Source organism: Carex rostrata, chromosome 3 (assembly GCF_964058835.1).
Source record: "Carex rostrata chromosome 3, lpCarRost1.2, whole genome shotgun sequence".
NCBI lineage: Eukaryota > Viridiplantae > Streptophyta > Magnoliopsida > Poales > Cyperaceae > Carex > Carex rostrata.
In genome coordinates, this window is record NC_135920.1 from 8,545,827 (window position 1) to 8,563,300 (window position 17,474).

Below are 17,474 nucleotides of genomic sequence, written 5' to 3' on the forward strand. Positions count from 1 at the left end.
AGCGGTCCCCCTGATCGTTACTGGTCCCCTCCAGCTTGTGTTTACATATGACGAATGGTTCTGATAATAAGTATGAATACTATAAATTCGTAAGTATGAATACTATACGTTTTGACTATTAATAAAATAGCATTAATCTTGCTCTTTAGTGGTAGTTAGCATGTTTTAACTTTTTTTTTGTCTTTTAATGCGGGAGACAGATAGAGATTGAAATAGGGGAACTGTTAGTCCATCCCAAAAAATAAAAACCTTTGCGGCAATTTAATTGTACACGGTTCTCTGTGACCAACATTCTCTATCGGGGTTAATATATTGACAGAACAGATTGTACTTATGCAACGCACGAGTTATATGGAGCGCTGTTTTAACTCTTTGGTCCGTGCGCTGTACGAAGCAAAACTGCTCTGTTAACCTTACCCCTCTATCTGCCACTTGCCACCACCGCTGTAGGGGCGTATAGAGTCCCTATAACCCTCTCTCTCATATATATATACATACCCCCCCCTCTCGTTGTTTCGTGTTACCCTTTCTCTCCCACCTTTAATTAATCTCTAAATGCATACACCATCAGCCTTCATGGCCTCGTCCAAACCATCGTTACCACTCAGTCTCTCTAGATCAAACCGCCTTCATGGTCTTGTACCACCAGTACCTTTCCCTTTAGGTACCAACCTAGTGATCATGTCTTCATCTTTGTTTTTTTACTTAGTTAAAATTACATGCTTAAGTGGTGCTTAAAGTTGTGTTTGTTCCATGAAAGAACATATTGCCTCTCTTTCTCTCTCCATATCTCTCCTGTGGGTCATATATTTGGGGTCACTAGATAGCTAGGGGTCCGATTTAGGAATAACTGCTCTTAAAAGATGAGTTAGTGGGTTCTAAGTTCCAACACTGTTGTGAGAAAGGTATTTTGTTGGGTCCAGATTAGCAGAATAACACCTCTCTCCGTAAACATCAGATTTTATCAAAAATCTGATACCAAAAAAAAGTAAGAAATGTTTTGGAAATAACAAAGCTGATCAAAAGGGATCTCCGTTTGTCATGAAATGGAGGGGAGAGTTTATGTAATTTTTTTAGTTTGTATCGCCTTTCTTTTTTCTTTTGTTTTAAACTTTTTTTGCGCGTGATAATTGTGTGCAGGTAATGGAAAGGAGCAAGCAGTGATGAAGGTATGGAAAGGATTGAGGTGCAGTTGTTGTAAATGTAACAACCAGTGGCAGCAACATGCGTTATCCAAAATCAGGACTCAAGGTGCCTATTCTCATCCATGCTTCCCTTGTGCTTCTTTGTTTCTTTCACATTGTCTTTTTTCATTTCTACTTTTTTTTTTCTTCATTATATATCCTCTCCATTACTATTACAAAGGAGACACGTTTCACATATATATCAACTTCTAAATTCTAGAATATACCCTACATATATATGTGTAATAACGTATGCCTACAAATTTCAAGATATTATAATTAGGTTAGCTTAATAATATTCCATTCTAATGTACTTTTCTTTATTAATCTTTTGATTTTTGTTCCAAAATTCTAATGCAAATAGATAATCAGCAAATACATATTACAGACAATTATCTAAAATCAACTGTTGTATTTATAAGGAAACATAAGGAATAAAGAGGCAAAAACTTTAGCTTTTGTTATCTTTTAGTGTAAGGATTTCCTTTTCAATTATTCTTATCCGTTTCATTAGGTAGAGGAATGTTTGTAAGCATTCCAATATTGCTGATGAATAATTATGCACGGAAGCAAACATGCATTTTCATGTGGTAGTTCTAGTGCATGAGCAAATTTTATTCACCTTCTAATATTTCGGTACATCCAAATTAAATAATGAAGGGATATAGTTTTAGTTCCCACCGAGTCTTATGATGTATCAATTAGTCTTACCAATAATTACTTGGTGGCAATGGTAGAGCCACGTACTGGCAGGGGTCACCCCTGGTCCAAATATTTGTAGAAAGTGCTTCTATAATCATACTTATATATAATTATATTGAAAAAGTATCATCTAAATTTTGCTCTACCATATTCTACATCCTGGCTTAACTTTAATTTTTGGTGGTTATTACGATTTTATCATAAGAAAGTAAGAAACACAATAATTATTTTTCTTTAATACTAGTAGGGATATATTTTTCAGTAATTAATTCACTAATTAAAATTATATAAATTCAAATTTCTTCATTAAATGCTGCAGATGTGGGAAACGGAAGGAAGTTACAAGAAGTTACTAAAAGACATTTCACTCTATAAAAGTAAAAACCCAGAAAAAAAAAATGTATTATGATCTAAATTGGATAAATCAGTTATATATTTCAAATTAAATCATAAAAAATCGCTAGGAACATTTTGATAATTTCAGTGAATATAACTCCGGAGTAAAAAAAAAAAAAAAAAAATCTGATAATGTTGCATGCATTTTGCAAACAACAAACAAATTTCTTATGCTGCTTTGTGTATAGTAGCTTATCCACTTGTAATATAATAAGAAAATTAGACGACTGAAATGATAACCTATAAAATTAGTTTGTGTTTTTGAACACCAAAAAAAATCTTTAACATCTTAGTTTGACATATACTTCAAGACGATTTTTTCAAAGCTAGTCAGAAATATATACTGAAGTACAATAGAACTTGAATGTACTAGAATTATTATTTTGAAGGTAGAAGGGTCATTAGTATTGTGATATCAAATAATAGAACAAATTTTATTATTTAAACTATGTGAACTAATCCATTAATTAGGTTAAATAATTGATCTTCAAAGTTAAGGCATGCGTGTTGGATTATGGAGCAAATCGTGTGAAAACTTTAGAAAAAATAATAAAAAAAATGAAAATAACTTCGTATTGCCCCGCAACTCCAAAATTCACTCTAGTTTCTTTTCTCTATTCCAACATTCTGTGTCAATGATTGGGTGAAACAATCATTTTTTTTTATTCAGATAATTTAGGGAAAAGATGTATTAATACTGAAGAAATCTCAATTGATTTATATATAATGATAATTGAAAATCTATGGTCATGATATATGCCAACCTGTGATAAACCTCCATAGATGTGGATTCCTCACTTTCCTTCTTTCGCTTTTCTAACTACAGTATAACAAGCAACGTGTTGCCTAGCTAGAACATGGTTATCATACTTTCTAGACTGCAATGATTCAGAAATTGTACTTCAGTAAAATCAAATAAATAGCCAGATAATTGGACCACAATATGAAGAATATGATTTGCGGATTATGTTTCTGTAATTCTGTTGTACATTTTATGCAGATTGTCATGTCATCATTGCAAGTAAATAAAATCTTATCATTGAACTGCGTTGGTGATTGCATTGTTATCAAGCTCCTGGCGACAAATGCCTAATTATAGCAAGTCATAATTTTAAGCCTAATTATTTTAGTTACTCGTAGACAGTTGCAATTTTATTTGTTAGGTGTCTTTGAGTCGGGAGTTGCAAATATATAACAACAGCGCCTGTCTTGTACATGCAATTCACGGTGGAGCTTAAAATCGTTTCATATGGCACACACGTTTACAATTGTCAAAATGATATTAGGAGGAGAACTATCTCCAGTGTGGAACTAGTAGATTTCCAGGTTTTCCATTCTCGATTTTCTCACACAATCTTTTATGAGAAGCCACTGACATATGGACCCTACAAGTAGGAACAGAGTAAATTTCTACCAGAGGAGCCCAGAACTCTACACTTCTTCTTCCTCATCTAGATCTCTAATTTCTATACAAATAAATTTTAGTATATTTTAGTAATATGAACAATTAAGCACAGAACAAAGGGTACAAACCTCCAATGTTTATATATCTTTTACCAATGCATCATTGATCTATATTGTTAAAATAATATATAAGTGTAATGGTCCGTACAAAATTGTGTACCAAATTTTGATAGCTGACTCAATGGGTGCATTTGGCCTGACCCGCTAGCTCTGCTAGCAGGTTCAACATGGACCAATAACGTACTTGACCCACTAACATTTCTCATCTAGTTTGAACCATCATCGTTTGAAATCTAAGTTTTGATAGAGGCAGGGTCCTCGGCATCAAAGTAAATCGCGATTTAAGAAAGCATCCCTGAATTTTAACACCCAATAAAGCATCAACTCTCAGCTGTAACTAATTACATAGCCAAGCACTGAATTATTGCAAAATCTCCACTACATTAAAGGTTCTTAAACATCCAAAAACAAAGTTCAGGTAATTGAAAAAAAGATCTCTTGTATAATCTTTTGTATAATTTTTTTTCCGCACTCTTGAAACATCTCTATATCATCAGGGTTTTTGTGAAAATATTCGAGTGCTTACAATTTTTAAAATAGTAATTTATACAAGTTGGACTAAGAGAAGGTTTTGTCGAATTAAATCTGAACCAAAGGTCACAAGTTTGTCACTTTTTGAGTAGAGAGACAAATAAAAACTCAAATAATACTTTTATTATATTACAAACAGTACAATCTTACAATACAAACCCTTTCTACTAAAATCTCCAAACTGACTAACTAGTACTCTTTCTTGCAAAGAGGAACTTGATATTTTGCTTGGAGAGCCAAGGCCCCCCTATTTATACTTCTAGAATTAATTAATTATTCTGAAATATCTATCCAAAATAACAATGGTCCTAGATATTTTGAAATATTTCAGATAAAAAATAATAGCCTTCTAGAAATGTCTAGTTTCTAGACATTATTGTTGATTTAATTTGGATTGTTGACTCTGTAATGTTGCCTATATTTAACATCAAGGGCTCGATAATGATGCTTAGCGTACAGTGGTGGTTCTAAATACCGGATTATATGGTCATGATATATGTGAACATAGAACTTTAAAAACTCAATTGATAGTGACCTTATTATTTCCAGAGTATTCTGTTTTCTTTTTTCTTTTTTCTTTTTTCTTTCTCAAATTCCTTCTTAATTGTTTATAAAAACAAACTTATTTCTCAATACCAATCACTCTTTGACCATTAAATAGTTGATCATCAAATGTTATGATTCACAATGTCTCAAGTAGTGGGTATTCTCAGTTTTGTACAAATTTACAGAATACTTAAGTGTCATGTACATGGATACCCATTTTATTAGATTTTATATACAGGTCACAGAATGCAATTCATCAGTGGTGTTGCAGCTGCTAGATCTTTGCTGGATACTCTTCCAACCGATGAAGAAACAGAGGCATTACCAAAGGTGGCTACTTATTCTAAAACTCATTTATTTTACAAAATTATAACTTCCATAAGAAATGCTTTTCCATACATTGTTTTGCAGCTGTCAGATGGAACAAAATTATCAGAAATGGTTCATAAAATCAAGGATATGTTAAAATCAATTAATGATGGAGAAATTACCATCTCAGCATATGACACAGCATGGGTTGCGTTGATAAAAGACATCAATGGGGGTGAAGGTCCCCAATTTCCATCAACCATTGAATGGATTGTCTCCAATCAACTGCTAGATGGATCATGGGGCGATGCAGATTTTTTCTCAGCACATGATCGGATGATCAACACTCTTGCATGTGTCATTGTGCTAACTTCATGGAGGATTCACCCTGAAAGTCGTAACAGAGGTAGTGACTACCAATTCAATAAAAGGAATCACATATATTTGGTCTAATATTCATAAATTAGCACCTGTGGGTTTGTAGTTTTTATTTATTTAAGACAAACAAGGAAATTTTTGTGTTTTCTGTTAGGTTTGGCATTTCTTCGTGAGAACATGTGTAGATTGGCAGAGGAAGCACCTGAGCTTATGCCTATAGGATTCGAGATTGCGTTCCCTTCTCTAATGCAAATGGCGAAGGATCTTGGCTTAGAAGTGCCCTTTGACGATCCCATCCTGCAAAATATAAACGCCATGAGAGACATAAAACTTAAGAGGTTCAGTGAGGCCTTGCATATATAGATATTGTTTTAAGATACGATCTAGTTGAGGTGTTTATTTTTCAAGAAACTCATTCAAGTTTTGACTGAGCTAGTAACCAAGCAAGATGTTGGAATGCCTACAATTAAGTTATTATTATCACTTTGATCAGGTTACGCACTGGTGTCAAGATGTCTAAAAATTTAATCTTTAACAATAATATTTTGAAACTTTTTTTTTTGTTTTGTTTATTGCATTTTGAATAGGATCCCAAAAGATGTTATGCATGAAGTGCCAACGACACTCCTTCATAGTCTAGAAGGGATGCCTAATTTAGATTGGGAAAGACTTCTCAAGCTCCAATGTGATGATGGCTCCTTTCTATTTTCTCCTTCTGCTACTGCATATGCTGCTATCCAGACAAATGATGAGAAATGCCTTGGTTATCTTCAACAAATTGTCAATAGATTTCATGGAGGAGGTAAATAATATTAATTGTTTATAAAATATTAACTTGTTGATATGTACCACAATTTATAAGCAAATGTCTTCCATCATGCACTTAAAACATATAATTTGGCAAATTTTCATTTGACAACCTTCGTAATTAGTAACAATGTATTTTTCTTTTGTTTTCCTTTTTCCTTCTGTGCTGTTAGCTCCGAATGTTCATCCAGTTGATCTTTTTGAACACATATGGGTTGTTGATAGATTGGAGCGCCTTGGCATCTCTCGGTACTTCAGAACTGAAATTGTCAGCTTGTTGGATTATGTCCATAAGTATATAGCTCCTCTTATCCTAATATTTATCATTAATTTTTTTTTCTTTTTTTGTGCAACTCAAATACTAATGATCTAAGCATGTATATAACAGATCTTGGAGTGATCAAGGAATATGTTGGGCAAGGAATTCGAGAGTACATGATATTGATGATACGTCAATGGCATTCCGCCTCCTTCGTTTGCATGGATATGAGGTCTCTCCATGTAAGTGGTAACAAACAGTGGCTTGTTTCCAACTTCCTTGCATTATTTCTATATTACAAATCTTTTCTTTGCTAAAAGAGGGATGTGGTAAGGGTACAAATTACCAATATCAATACATTTTCAACAAATCTTCGAATATTTCCCCAATTATACCTACTGCCGTTGTGTCTTAACAATATTGTTGTTACTGTTGAATTAATTTTAGGTGTATTTAAGCATTTTGTGAAGGATGGAGAGTTCATCTGCTTTGCAGGGCAGTCAAATCAAGCTGTGACCGGCATTTATAACTTGAACAGGGCTGCTCAGATCATATTTCCAGACGAAGATATTTTGCAGCAGGCGATGAACTTCTCTTGCAAGTTCTTAAGACATAAGCAAGCTTTGGACCAGCTAAGAGACAAATGGTTTATTACAAAGGACCTCCCTGGAGAGGTAGGTAAATGAACTTGTAAATGTCTTTATGTGGAATGAGAACTTGAGCAATGTTTAGTTTACATCATTTTGCTTTCAGCATTGATTTCATTATTAAATAGTTCAAAATGAGGACAAAGTTTCTTTTTTTTTATACCAAATATTTTCTTTTGTAATCTTGTATAGTTTTGCAAACCATTTACATGAAAAATCATTTTGTGCAGATGAAAAATTTAATGAATTTAAAGAAAAAAAAACCCTTTGAAGCATTATGATAGCGTTTATTAGTAAAGTTGAGATTCTTTATACAAGAAATTAAATGCAGGTGGAATATGCATTGGATTTCCCATGGTACGCAAGTCTACCGCGTGTTGAAGCAAGGATGTACTTGGATCAATATGGAGGCAGCAGTGATGTTTGGATAGGGAAAACTCTTTACAGGTAATTTATGCAATTTGCATGTATTAAACATACATTTTTGCTATTGCTGACATCTAGACATTCTGTGTTATTTGTTGGTAGGATGCCACTTGTTAGCAACGATTTCTATTTAGAGTTAGCAAAAGAGGACTTTAACCACTGTCAAATGGTACATCAACTTGAGTTGCATAACCTGCAAAGGTAAAATTATTTTTCAAATCGAAGCAATGCTTGCAAATTGAATTTATATGACATCTGCTTATGATTGGCAATGGTGTGGCATATAACTTGTAACAGCTGGTACAAGGAAACAGAGCTAGAGAGGTTTAATGCGAAGAGGAAGGATCTCCAGAGGGATTATTTTTTAGCAGCATCCTCAATTTTTGAACCAGAACGAGTACCTGAGCGACTTACTTGGGTCCGGACTTCTATACTTGCTGATGCTATCACTTCATTCTTCACTGACGATGGTTGCTTCTCGGGAAAATTACATGAGTTCATTCTCAATTTTCTTGGGAAAAAGAGTTCCAATATTAGCTCTCCTGAATGTTTTATCAAGTATGTCCTGTTTATACTTTATAAAACTCATTTGAGCCAATTTATGTTTTATACTAGCTTTATCACATTGAAATATACAAGTACATACCTTTTTCATATAAGCAAATATCAGTTTGTGCTTTATATACCGACTTTTTTCATAAATAAATCTACTCTGACAATATAAGGACACCTTTTCCTGTCAGCTTTAGAGAGATGACTAATGGAAAACGTACTAATAATTAGGTCAATTGAGTAATCATAGAAGCTCCAACACACAAAAGCTTTATCCTCCAATTAGCTAGGCTTGAGAACTCAATCTTTTTTATATATATAAATAGTATTTACCCTTTACATATAAGGAGTCAACTCAACTGTCATATCACTTTATTCTGACCAGTTAGGTAGTGTAAGGTACAAGAAATGCCTTGATTCCCCTGTCTCTGATCATCACTATTACATAAGTTGAAAATCCCAGCTTAAATTGACAACATTTGAATTAGAGAAGTGAGGTATCTCTTCTCTAGTTTAATTTGAACTTTTCTTCGATTCTATTCCATAAGACTAACTAATATACTCTCTCTCTTTTTTTTTTGATGGTTAGCGGCAAAGATATACTCTCTTTCTTACTTCATATTATCTTTGTTCTCCTAACGTGTCCCTCTAGGGCCACACAACATTTGTCTGGTGGATTATAATTAATAACACAGATACTATCTTGTCTCTAGAGCATTTTTTTCTAATACCAAGTTAATTAACTAGCATAACAAAGAACTAGTGACTACTAAGATTATGTAAGCAACTTTATTTCAAAAGATCAAAGGTACGGAAGAATTTTCACCTGAAACCTGATGTACTTATCATTTTCCATGTATTTTTTATGAATGTTTTAAACAAAAGTTTAATTGTTCATTTTCCAAAAATATTATTCACAGCATAATTGTTAAAGAAATTACAGTACAGTTTCATTAAGTTGCAAAAAGGAAAAAAAAAATGCAGTTCTCTCAATCAAGAAAATGATACATAATTCACAATCTTTGAATTACCATCAGAAGAAAATCATCTGAGTTATTGACTTGAAATATAGAGAGTATGCATTCTAAGAACCAGTGATGACTGTTTAAACTCAGAAAATCTTCGAAGTCGCATTCAATATTTGCAATAAATTATTACGCTTTTTTATTTGCTTTTTAAATTGGAAATATATTGCATTCAATATTTGCGATATATTATTACGCTTTTTTATTTGCTTTTTAAATTGGAAATATATCGCATTCAATATTTGCGAGGTATTTTAACATAATTTCATCATTTAACTAGCATATATACTAAAAAAAAAGTTTGTGTTGCAGGATTGAAGAGCACAACAAGAGAAAAGACTGTTTAATGTTGGTATCTGCTTTAAATCAAACACTAGAACTCATGTCTTCGGAGTCGTCCTCACTATCACAAAATCAGGGCAAGCAAGAATTCACCTATCATTATTTAAGACATGCTGTAAGTTTATTCAACCTTTTTATTATGGTAATTTTTCAGGTTGGTAAGTGGTAAATTAGAAATATTACATCATGCTGCCACACCATATTTTCTTATTAGTTCTTCTCATTGTCTTGCAGTGGATGAAGTGGCTTCTGTCATGGCAAGGCGGTGAAGCCGACAACAGGTTGAGTTCTACAGGTCAAAAGGGGTTACTTTTAGTTAATTCAATAGAAATATGTGCAGGGCGATTTGGTTGGGATGATCTCAGATTTGTAAGTGAAAACTATACAAAGATTTCACAACTCACTGCTTCAATCTGCTACTGGCTTCATCAAATAACACTTCAGTCCAAGGCATGTTCTGTTTTTTTTGTTTATTTGTCATTTTATTTATTTAATGGCGAAGTCTCTCAAGTTTTGCATCATATTTAGGCCATCACTTTTATTTGTTGCTGTATTTACCAATCTTTTTTAAGGAACCTTTTTTAATTAGTTTACACATAATTGCGGTTAATCACAGTAATTTTTGCTCGATTACTGGTTCATATTTTTATTCCAAATTAGTACTACCAATAGTTATGTATACAGACAGCTAACACTCTGCAATATGATTTAAGTTAATTCAGTTTGTCTATACAATTTCTATTAAAGCCTTCATAGGTACCTTCAGCTGTATAGTAAAAACGATCAAATAGACGGTAATATTATTCGGCATAGCCAAACCAGTACCGGACGGACCCAGCTTGGTATGACTGGTGATAATTCAAGGTCAATTTTTTTTGAAGTGTGTTATACTGTCAGAATGTTTTTCGGTGGAAAAGCATCGAGTGCATGCAAATCAGTTCCTTCACTGGGACCTAGCAACTAGCATTGCAAAAGTGTTTTGCTTTTTTATCTCTTTTAGACAACAAAAGCTGAACTAGAAAATATTCTTTTCTTTTCGGCTGAACTAAATAAAATATTTGAAAGAGAAGATGTATAAATAGGGTCTGACGTTGACCACTTTTAATGATTATGCTCCAAATGATAAACTTAGGTTCTTCTGTGGAATCTAGTGTGGGACCAATTGTCAGATTACCCATTCCATGAATGGTCACAATATGACAACTGAAATAATGCATGATAAAAACAAAAACAAAAACAAAAACAAAACAAAAATTACTTGTGCACAATTTATTACAAGCCTTATTTTCAGTATTTAATTGTTAGTTCCAAGTTACACTGGTTTATATATAATTAAGGTATTTAATAAGATCCCCCTTTTTATTTTTTGTGTGTGTAGGATTTGACCAGGCAACAAGGAGACCAAATCAGAGTTGACAAGGAAGTAGAGAGAGAAATGCAAGAGTTAGCCCAACTACTGATTGAAAGCCCCAATTTTCATGAATGCAACACCAAAGGAACCATTCTAAGTGTTGTCAAAAGCTTCTATTATCTAGCTCATTGCTCTCCTCTTACCATTGACAAGCATGTCTCTATGGTCCTCTTTGACAAAGTTAAGTAAAACCAACTATCTAAAATGACAGGGTATAGCAAAATAATAAAAGTTCTTTTTTTCTTTCAATAGAAATGATGGGGTTTATTTATAGAACAATTAAAGAGTACTAGATATTTATGGAACATTTTCTTGTAACTGTTAAATTGGTGAAAATAAAATTAATATATGTGCTATGTCTATTATATAATATGTTTGTATGCTCCTAGCTAGCTAGTTTAATTGGTTCAGCGAGTACATTTTTTTCGTTTGACCGCGTCACAAAAAATCTTTGAGCAAATTAACTCGGGTTTATCAATGTAGAATAATTTATGAAAATGGGAAAAGAATGAAAAGCGGAGTATCCTGCCCATGACTGGATTAGAATGTGAATTGGTAACCTGTTAGGAAAGACAATATATTTTGAAAAAAAAGCCGGGTCCAAATTGATCATTGGATAATTCTAGCTAGCATGCAAGCAACTTTTTTTTTTATATATTTATTTGATATTTTTTTTAAATATTATTGAATTTCAAAAATTAAAATTTAATTTAATGTTTCTTCATTTATTAAATAGTACATGTAGTAAATTTGGATTGATCTGTGATGCTTTAATTAGTCTTTCATCAATAAATTTAAAAATATTAAAAGTGAAGTTTTGATGTATGATGACCAGATAAATTTTAAATTAACTAAAATTTAATATGCATTTTATCTAAAAAAATTTGAAAACACAGTACATGAACAATATTTTTCAAAATATCAACAATATATAATAGGAAGTCTTGCTATTTTAATTAGATGTACGCTAAATTAGATGACTACATCAGTCAATTATAATGTTTACTACAAAAGTTAGATGTACGCTAAAATTATAATTATGTCTCAAATTTAGCTTTCGGTGTATACTCATCACCATATACTATTGAAATTAAATTTTTTTTTAATCATGCTATTTTCATTAGTGTCACTTTCTCTATTTTTTCAACTAAAATTGTATAAAACTGATTTAATTAATATCCCGAGTCTTGCTACTTTGCATGTTACATACCAATGAGATGGTATGGTCTGCTAAGGTTACTACAATTGCCAATTACTTCGAACTAGTGAACTACTACTATCTTTGTCATCTTTTTTTTTCCTATGATTTTGAATCTGAGCTGTCAACGAGCTAAGTTAGTCAAAACTTGAACTTGATCTCATGCCAGAATGCGAGTCAATCACGAGCGGAACTGAGCTAGTTTGTTAATAGCTCGTTCAAACTGTGAGCCATACATAGATCAAAGATTTTCGTAGATTTGATGTTCCGCGCATATACCACAATTGAGAAAGAATTTCATCTTCTTCTTAATGAACTTCATACTCTCATGATAGACATAAAAAGGGATAGTGAAAGAATCAGAAAATAACTTCATCTTCTCTTTGTAACGATCTGAAACGAGCCAACCAGCACAAGCTGAGTTGGGTCAAGCTTGAACTTGCTGATGACGAGCTAATTACGAGCTTTTTCCAAGTCTATCTTGAACGAGCCACGAGTTTTTTCGCCGGCCCTAGTTTGATAGCTTAACAGGTCTTTATTTTAAATCTGCGCAGAAGGGAGCACTGTTTAACCAAAACCTGACTTTTGAATAGAGAAGAAAACCGAATAGTAGGTTGAAGTTTTTAACGAAATAACAGATAGCAAGACCTTAGGCTGTTTTTTTTTATTTATTTTTTTTTGGTGAGGGGTGTGTGTGTGTAAAGCTAGTAATTCTGTTAAGAAAAGCAATGGTGAATGGTGTGAAACATGTCACTATGAGAACAAGCCAGCACATTATATCCAGTGATTGATGAGCAGAGAGAGCCCCAGCCTTTCTATCTCGCAGAGTGTTCTTTTTAGTCTAAAAGATGCATGGGTAGTGCGATCACTCTCATCCATATATTATTAGAAAAAAAGAATATGAAGAAAGAATTTTAATTTCCTGAGACAAAAAGGAATATGAAAAAAAAAGAAAAAAAAAAGAAAAAAAAAGAGGGAAGGCTTAAAAGTTTCAGCTTTCCAGACCCTTAAAAAATAGTTCTAACCTTTTAAAAACAAAGAATTTTTTTTTTTGCTGCTGAATAGACTACAAAGGGTTGATTTTAGCTTTCTCAAACACCTCTCGTGCGTCTAAAAATTATCCAAGCTACAACTTAAATTTTCCACAATTTTAAATTATCAGGACAAAAATCAATATTAGGGCGGCATAAATCAAGCCAAAAAAAATTATAAAAGGAAGCCGCGATCTGACAAACGTTTAGTATCTATAACCATTAATTATATACAATAACTGAACCTCTTGAATACAGGGAGTTTGATTTGTGCCGCGCTATTGCCCAAGAAATCCTCTCCGGTCGAAATTACAGATTACAGACCGATCAGCGTGATCAACACGGTGGTGAAGATTGCAACGAAGCTAATGGCGAAAAGACTACAACCGCACCTCGAGGAGCTCGTTGACATGAACCAGATAGCATTCGTAAAAGACCGTTCCATGATGGAATCGTTCCTTGTCACTAGAGAACTATTGACTTTCTGCTCCAAACAAAAACTACCGGCGGTCCTTTACAAGGTGGATTTCGAGAAAGTTTTTGATACGGTGGACTGGTGCTTCATGATCAACCTGCTCATTGAGAGAGGGTTCCCGCCTAAGTGGCTATCGGCTATTATGACTATTCTGCGGTCATCAACCTCAACAGTCAGAGTTAATGGGGTGCAGACAAGGCCAATAAAACACATGAGAGGCCTGCGTCAAGGTGACCCGCTGTCGCCTATGCTTTTCATACTCGTGGCTGATTCTTTAAATAGGTTCCTACAGAATGCTCAATCAGCAATGGGACTGCATGTCTTCCTCAAGACACAGGCCATCCAATTTGCAGATGACACGGTGATTATCTCAGAGGCACATCCAACCCCATTAAGCATCATCAGCCGGATCCTGTCGGTTTATGCTGAGTTATCGGGCCTCAAGATTAATAGATCCAAGAGTGCATTTTTCCCAATAGCACTTTCCCCAAACATGATCCAGGTCGTGTCTGGAATTCTGGCATCCCAGCCGGCTCAACTACCGTTGAAATACTTGGGTCTGCCGCTCACAATCAGAAAGCCGAGAAAGGTGCATTTCGAACCTATGCTTCAAGTGGTTAGAAAAAGGATCGAGGGTTGGAAAGCCAATCTTTTGTCGTACGGGGGCCGCATTACACTAGTCAAGCTGTACTGTCAGCAATACCACTCCATTTCATGCAGGCTTTGAGGATGCCTAAGGGAGTGGTAACACTTTGACAAGATGAGGAGAAGCTTCTTATGAAGGGGAATCCAGGAATGTAAGGGTATCAATTCTCTAGCTAATTGAGAGACGACGTGTGCACTAAAGTCCAATGGGGGCATGGGCATTATGGATCTAGATCGCCAGAATGAAGCCCTGTTACTGAAGTGGATTTGGTGGTTACAACTTCACCCGGAAGGCCAATGGTCTCAAACTCTCAGACTCATTTATGGAATAATGGACGAGAACACCCTCACCCAGCGGGCATCAGAATCATTCTTCCTAAAGGACCTGCCACAACTGGTACCATTCTACACTAGTCCGCTCAGGGTACAAGCAGGTCAGCCGGCAAGAGTATGGCGCTGGAGCAACACAGGCATGTTCACGGTGGCATCGGCATACATGACCCTGCACAACACAGGTATTTAGTCAGCACACCACCGGGAGTTGTGGAAGCTGAAGGTACCAATGAAGGTCAGGGTATTCATATGGTTAATGTTGCTAGATAGGATACTCATGCAGGAGAACTTAATTATACGCGGCTGCCAGGTTAACATGGGGTGCAAACTGTGCAGTAGTACCAGTGTGGAGACATCGGGTCACATCATGTGGTCCTGCCTGCTTGCTAAGAGATTCTGGCAAGGGTTATGTGCCCAAATTAATGTTCCAACACGCACGGAGCAGAACATAGAGGATGCATGGCTCCGCGGCCGTAATTCATTACAGGGAAGGACTAGGCAGCCATGGGACATGGCCTGGGCGGGTGGATGTTGGACACTTTGAAAAGAAAGGAACATAAGGACTTTCTCTGGGACGAGCAAGACAGTGAGAATATTAATAGATGAATCCACAACCGATTTGCATAACTAGGAACTCTTTATATAGTTATAGGAGTGCGAAAGGGTTGTTAGATCAGGAAGGAGAGTATTGTGTACTTCTGGCAGCTTTATTTAATAAGTAGCTTTAAATTCAATTAGCTAGAGTGTATTGTAAATACTTTTCTTTTAATATATATCGTTACCGACAACCTTAAAAAAAAAAAAAAAAACCGATCTGAATTCTACATGGTCAGGTATAACCCCAGCAAACTAATTAGAGTCCGTATCTCTCTTAAATATCTCAAATTTTCAGTTAATCTAAAGCCGGACTAAATTTGTTTGGTGCCTATTTAAAATTCAAGGGACCAGTAACTGTGCTTTGAGATCTGAACAATTTTTATTGCAAAATTTGAGATATTTCAGGAGATGCGAATTCGCAAACTGAAGCCCCTGGATACCCAAACATAGGATCATCCAGTGGGCGGCTTCCTTCTTTATGGTTTCTGGGCCTAATATATGGGCCTGAAACCCAACAAAATGCATATAGAATAAAAGTTAGTTAGCCGAGATTGCAGACCCAAAACACCTAACACCTGGGCTTTGAGATTTTTGTTCTAAATCCGCACAATTTAATATTACCCTCTCCAAAGTAAATTACATGTCATTATCATCGTCTGACAAAGAAACAAAGAGATGTCTATAATCACTTTAATAAGCTTGAGCTTGCAATGCCACTCAGACGATGGAAATGTGAAAATGAACTTGAATTGCTTCTGCAGATATATGATTATATGAAGGTTCCAATGAACTTCTAATAGAATACAAGTCAGGTAATATTTACTGTTTAATGTTTATTAATTTACTTTATAAATGGTTAAGAGTTTGGTGGAATCACAAACCCTAACATAGATTCTATCTGGCAAGCTAAAATTTTATAGACAAAAGAAGTCTCAAGCAAAGATAAGAGAGGTTGGCAAAGTGTATATCCATGTCCTTTTTGTGGTCCACATAAATCGATCTGTTGATGATCTTTTTATTACTTATTATGTAGCTTATTAATATTTGGAATTAGGTAGCAAATTGTAATGATATTGAGTTTACTGGTACTAAAAAGGATTTGTGGTTTTTAGAGTTGTTGTACTTAGAGGTGCTACTTTTACCTGATTGCCCGGATCTAATTCGGAATCGAACTGGATCCGATCTAGAACCGGTCCAGATCCGATAAATTTGGATAGAGTATGGTTTAAAAAATATAACCGATTAAATTATGGGTACGGTTACAAAATTAATAATTTAATATCCGATCTGGATCCGAACCGGAACCGATATTGTAATGGGTAGAATATGGGTTTCATTTAATTATCCGACCTATAACTGAATCCGACTCGATACCAGTATAAATACCCAATAAAACATATATTAATAACTATTAATATATAAAAAATACAACTTTGCATATTAATTTTTGCATAAATTGTGGTGAGCCCAGTACTTTTTCACAACTTGAATGTGAGAAAATATAATGCAGTTACATATTCGCTATGTTTATACACATAGATGGATGTCAAATTTATTCCTTTCGTAACAGCCGCATTAATTTTTTAAATAAAATTTATTGGTATGAATACATCCTTTAATATTTGCCTTAATATCCTCTGCATAATAATAAAAATTTATTGCTCTCGTTTATATGTCCTTTCTACAAATTATTAGTATTCCATTCATAGATTTTTTTTTTAACCATAGAAAAGAAAATCACCATCTCCAATATTTTACTTTCTAAAAATTATATCTCTTCTTCAATATTTTTATTTTCAAAAGTTATTTCTCTCCATCCTCCTGAATTCAGGAAGTTATTAACCAAAAAAGAAAACTTTTCAATATTTTTTGTTACACCATGAGTACTCTAAACATTCAACAATCAAATTATGAAAATAATGTTATCCAAGTTCCACAAAATATTATTGAAGACTCTAATGAGAAAAAAAGAAAAAAAAAATGTAGTATGGAAGAAGTATTTGCAAATGTTGAATCAATATGATAGTATTTTTTAATTTAGATAGATAACTAATAATTTGGAGTTATTATTTTTATTGTGTTATGTAACATGCTATATTTTATTATTTATGAACAAGATCAATAGTATAATTTTTATTTTGCAGTAGTTTTTAATT

The 17,474-nt window shown here is 34.0% G+C and overlaps 1 protein-coding gene across 1 annotated transcript; it reads left to right on the forward strand.

The window, feature by feature from the left end:
• Positions 1-483: 483 nt before the first annotated feature.
• Positions 484-11,386, forward strand: LOC144551293 (ent-copalyl diphosphate synthase 1-like). The gene is made up of 15 exons (XM_078299209.1): positions 484-664; positions 1,141-1,251; positions 5,122-5,213; positions 5,295-5,598; positions 5,725-5,908; positions 6,158-6,372; positions 6,551-6,671; positions 6,766-6,878; positions 7,084-7,310; positions 7,615-7,730; positions 7,812-7,910; positions 8,007-8,267; positions 9,599-9,743; positions 9,863-10,087; positions 11,007-11,386. Exons 1-15 carry the CDS (start codon positions 556-558, stop codon positions 11,226-11,228), a joined length of 2,544 nt encoding a protein of 847 aa, XP_078155335.1. The 5' UTR covers positions 484-555; the 3' UTR covers positions 11,229-11,386.
• Positions 11,387-17,474: the final 6,088 nt, after the last annotated feature.

Excerpts from the sequence above, each read along its gene's own strand:
- LOC144551293 (XM_078299209.1), top strand. The coding sequence starts at position 556 with ATGCATACACCATCAGCCTTCATGGCCTCGTCCAAACCATCGTTACCA. Across the intron at positions 665-1,140 it reads ACCAGTACCTTTCCCTTTAG|GTAATGGAAAGGAGCAAGCA; the intron begins GTACCAACCTAG and ends AATTGTGTGCAG. Across the intron at positions 10,088-11,006 it reads TTCAGTCCAAGGCATGTTCT|GATTTGACCAGGCAACAAGG; the intron begins GTTTTTTTTGTT and ends TTGTGTGTGTAG.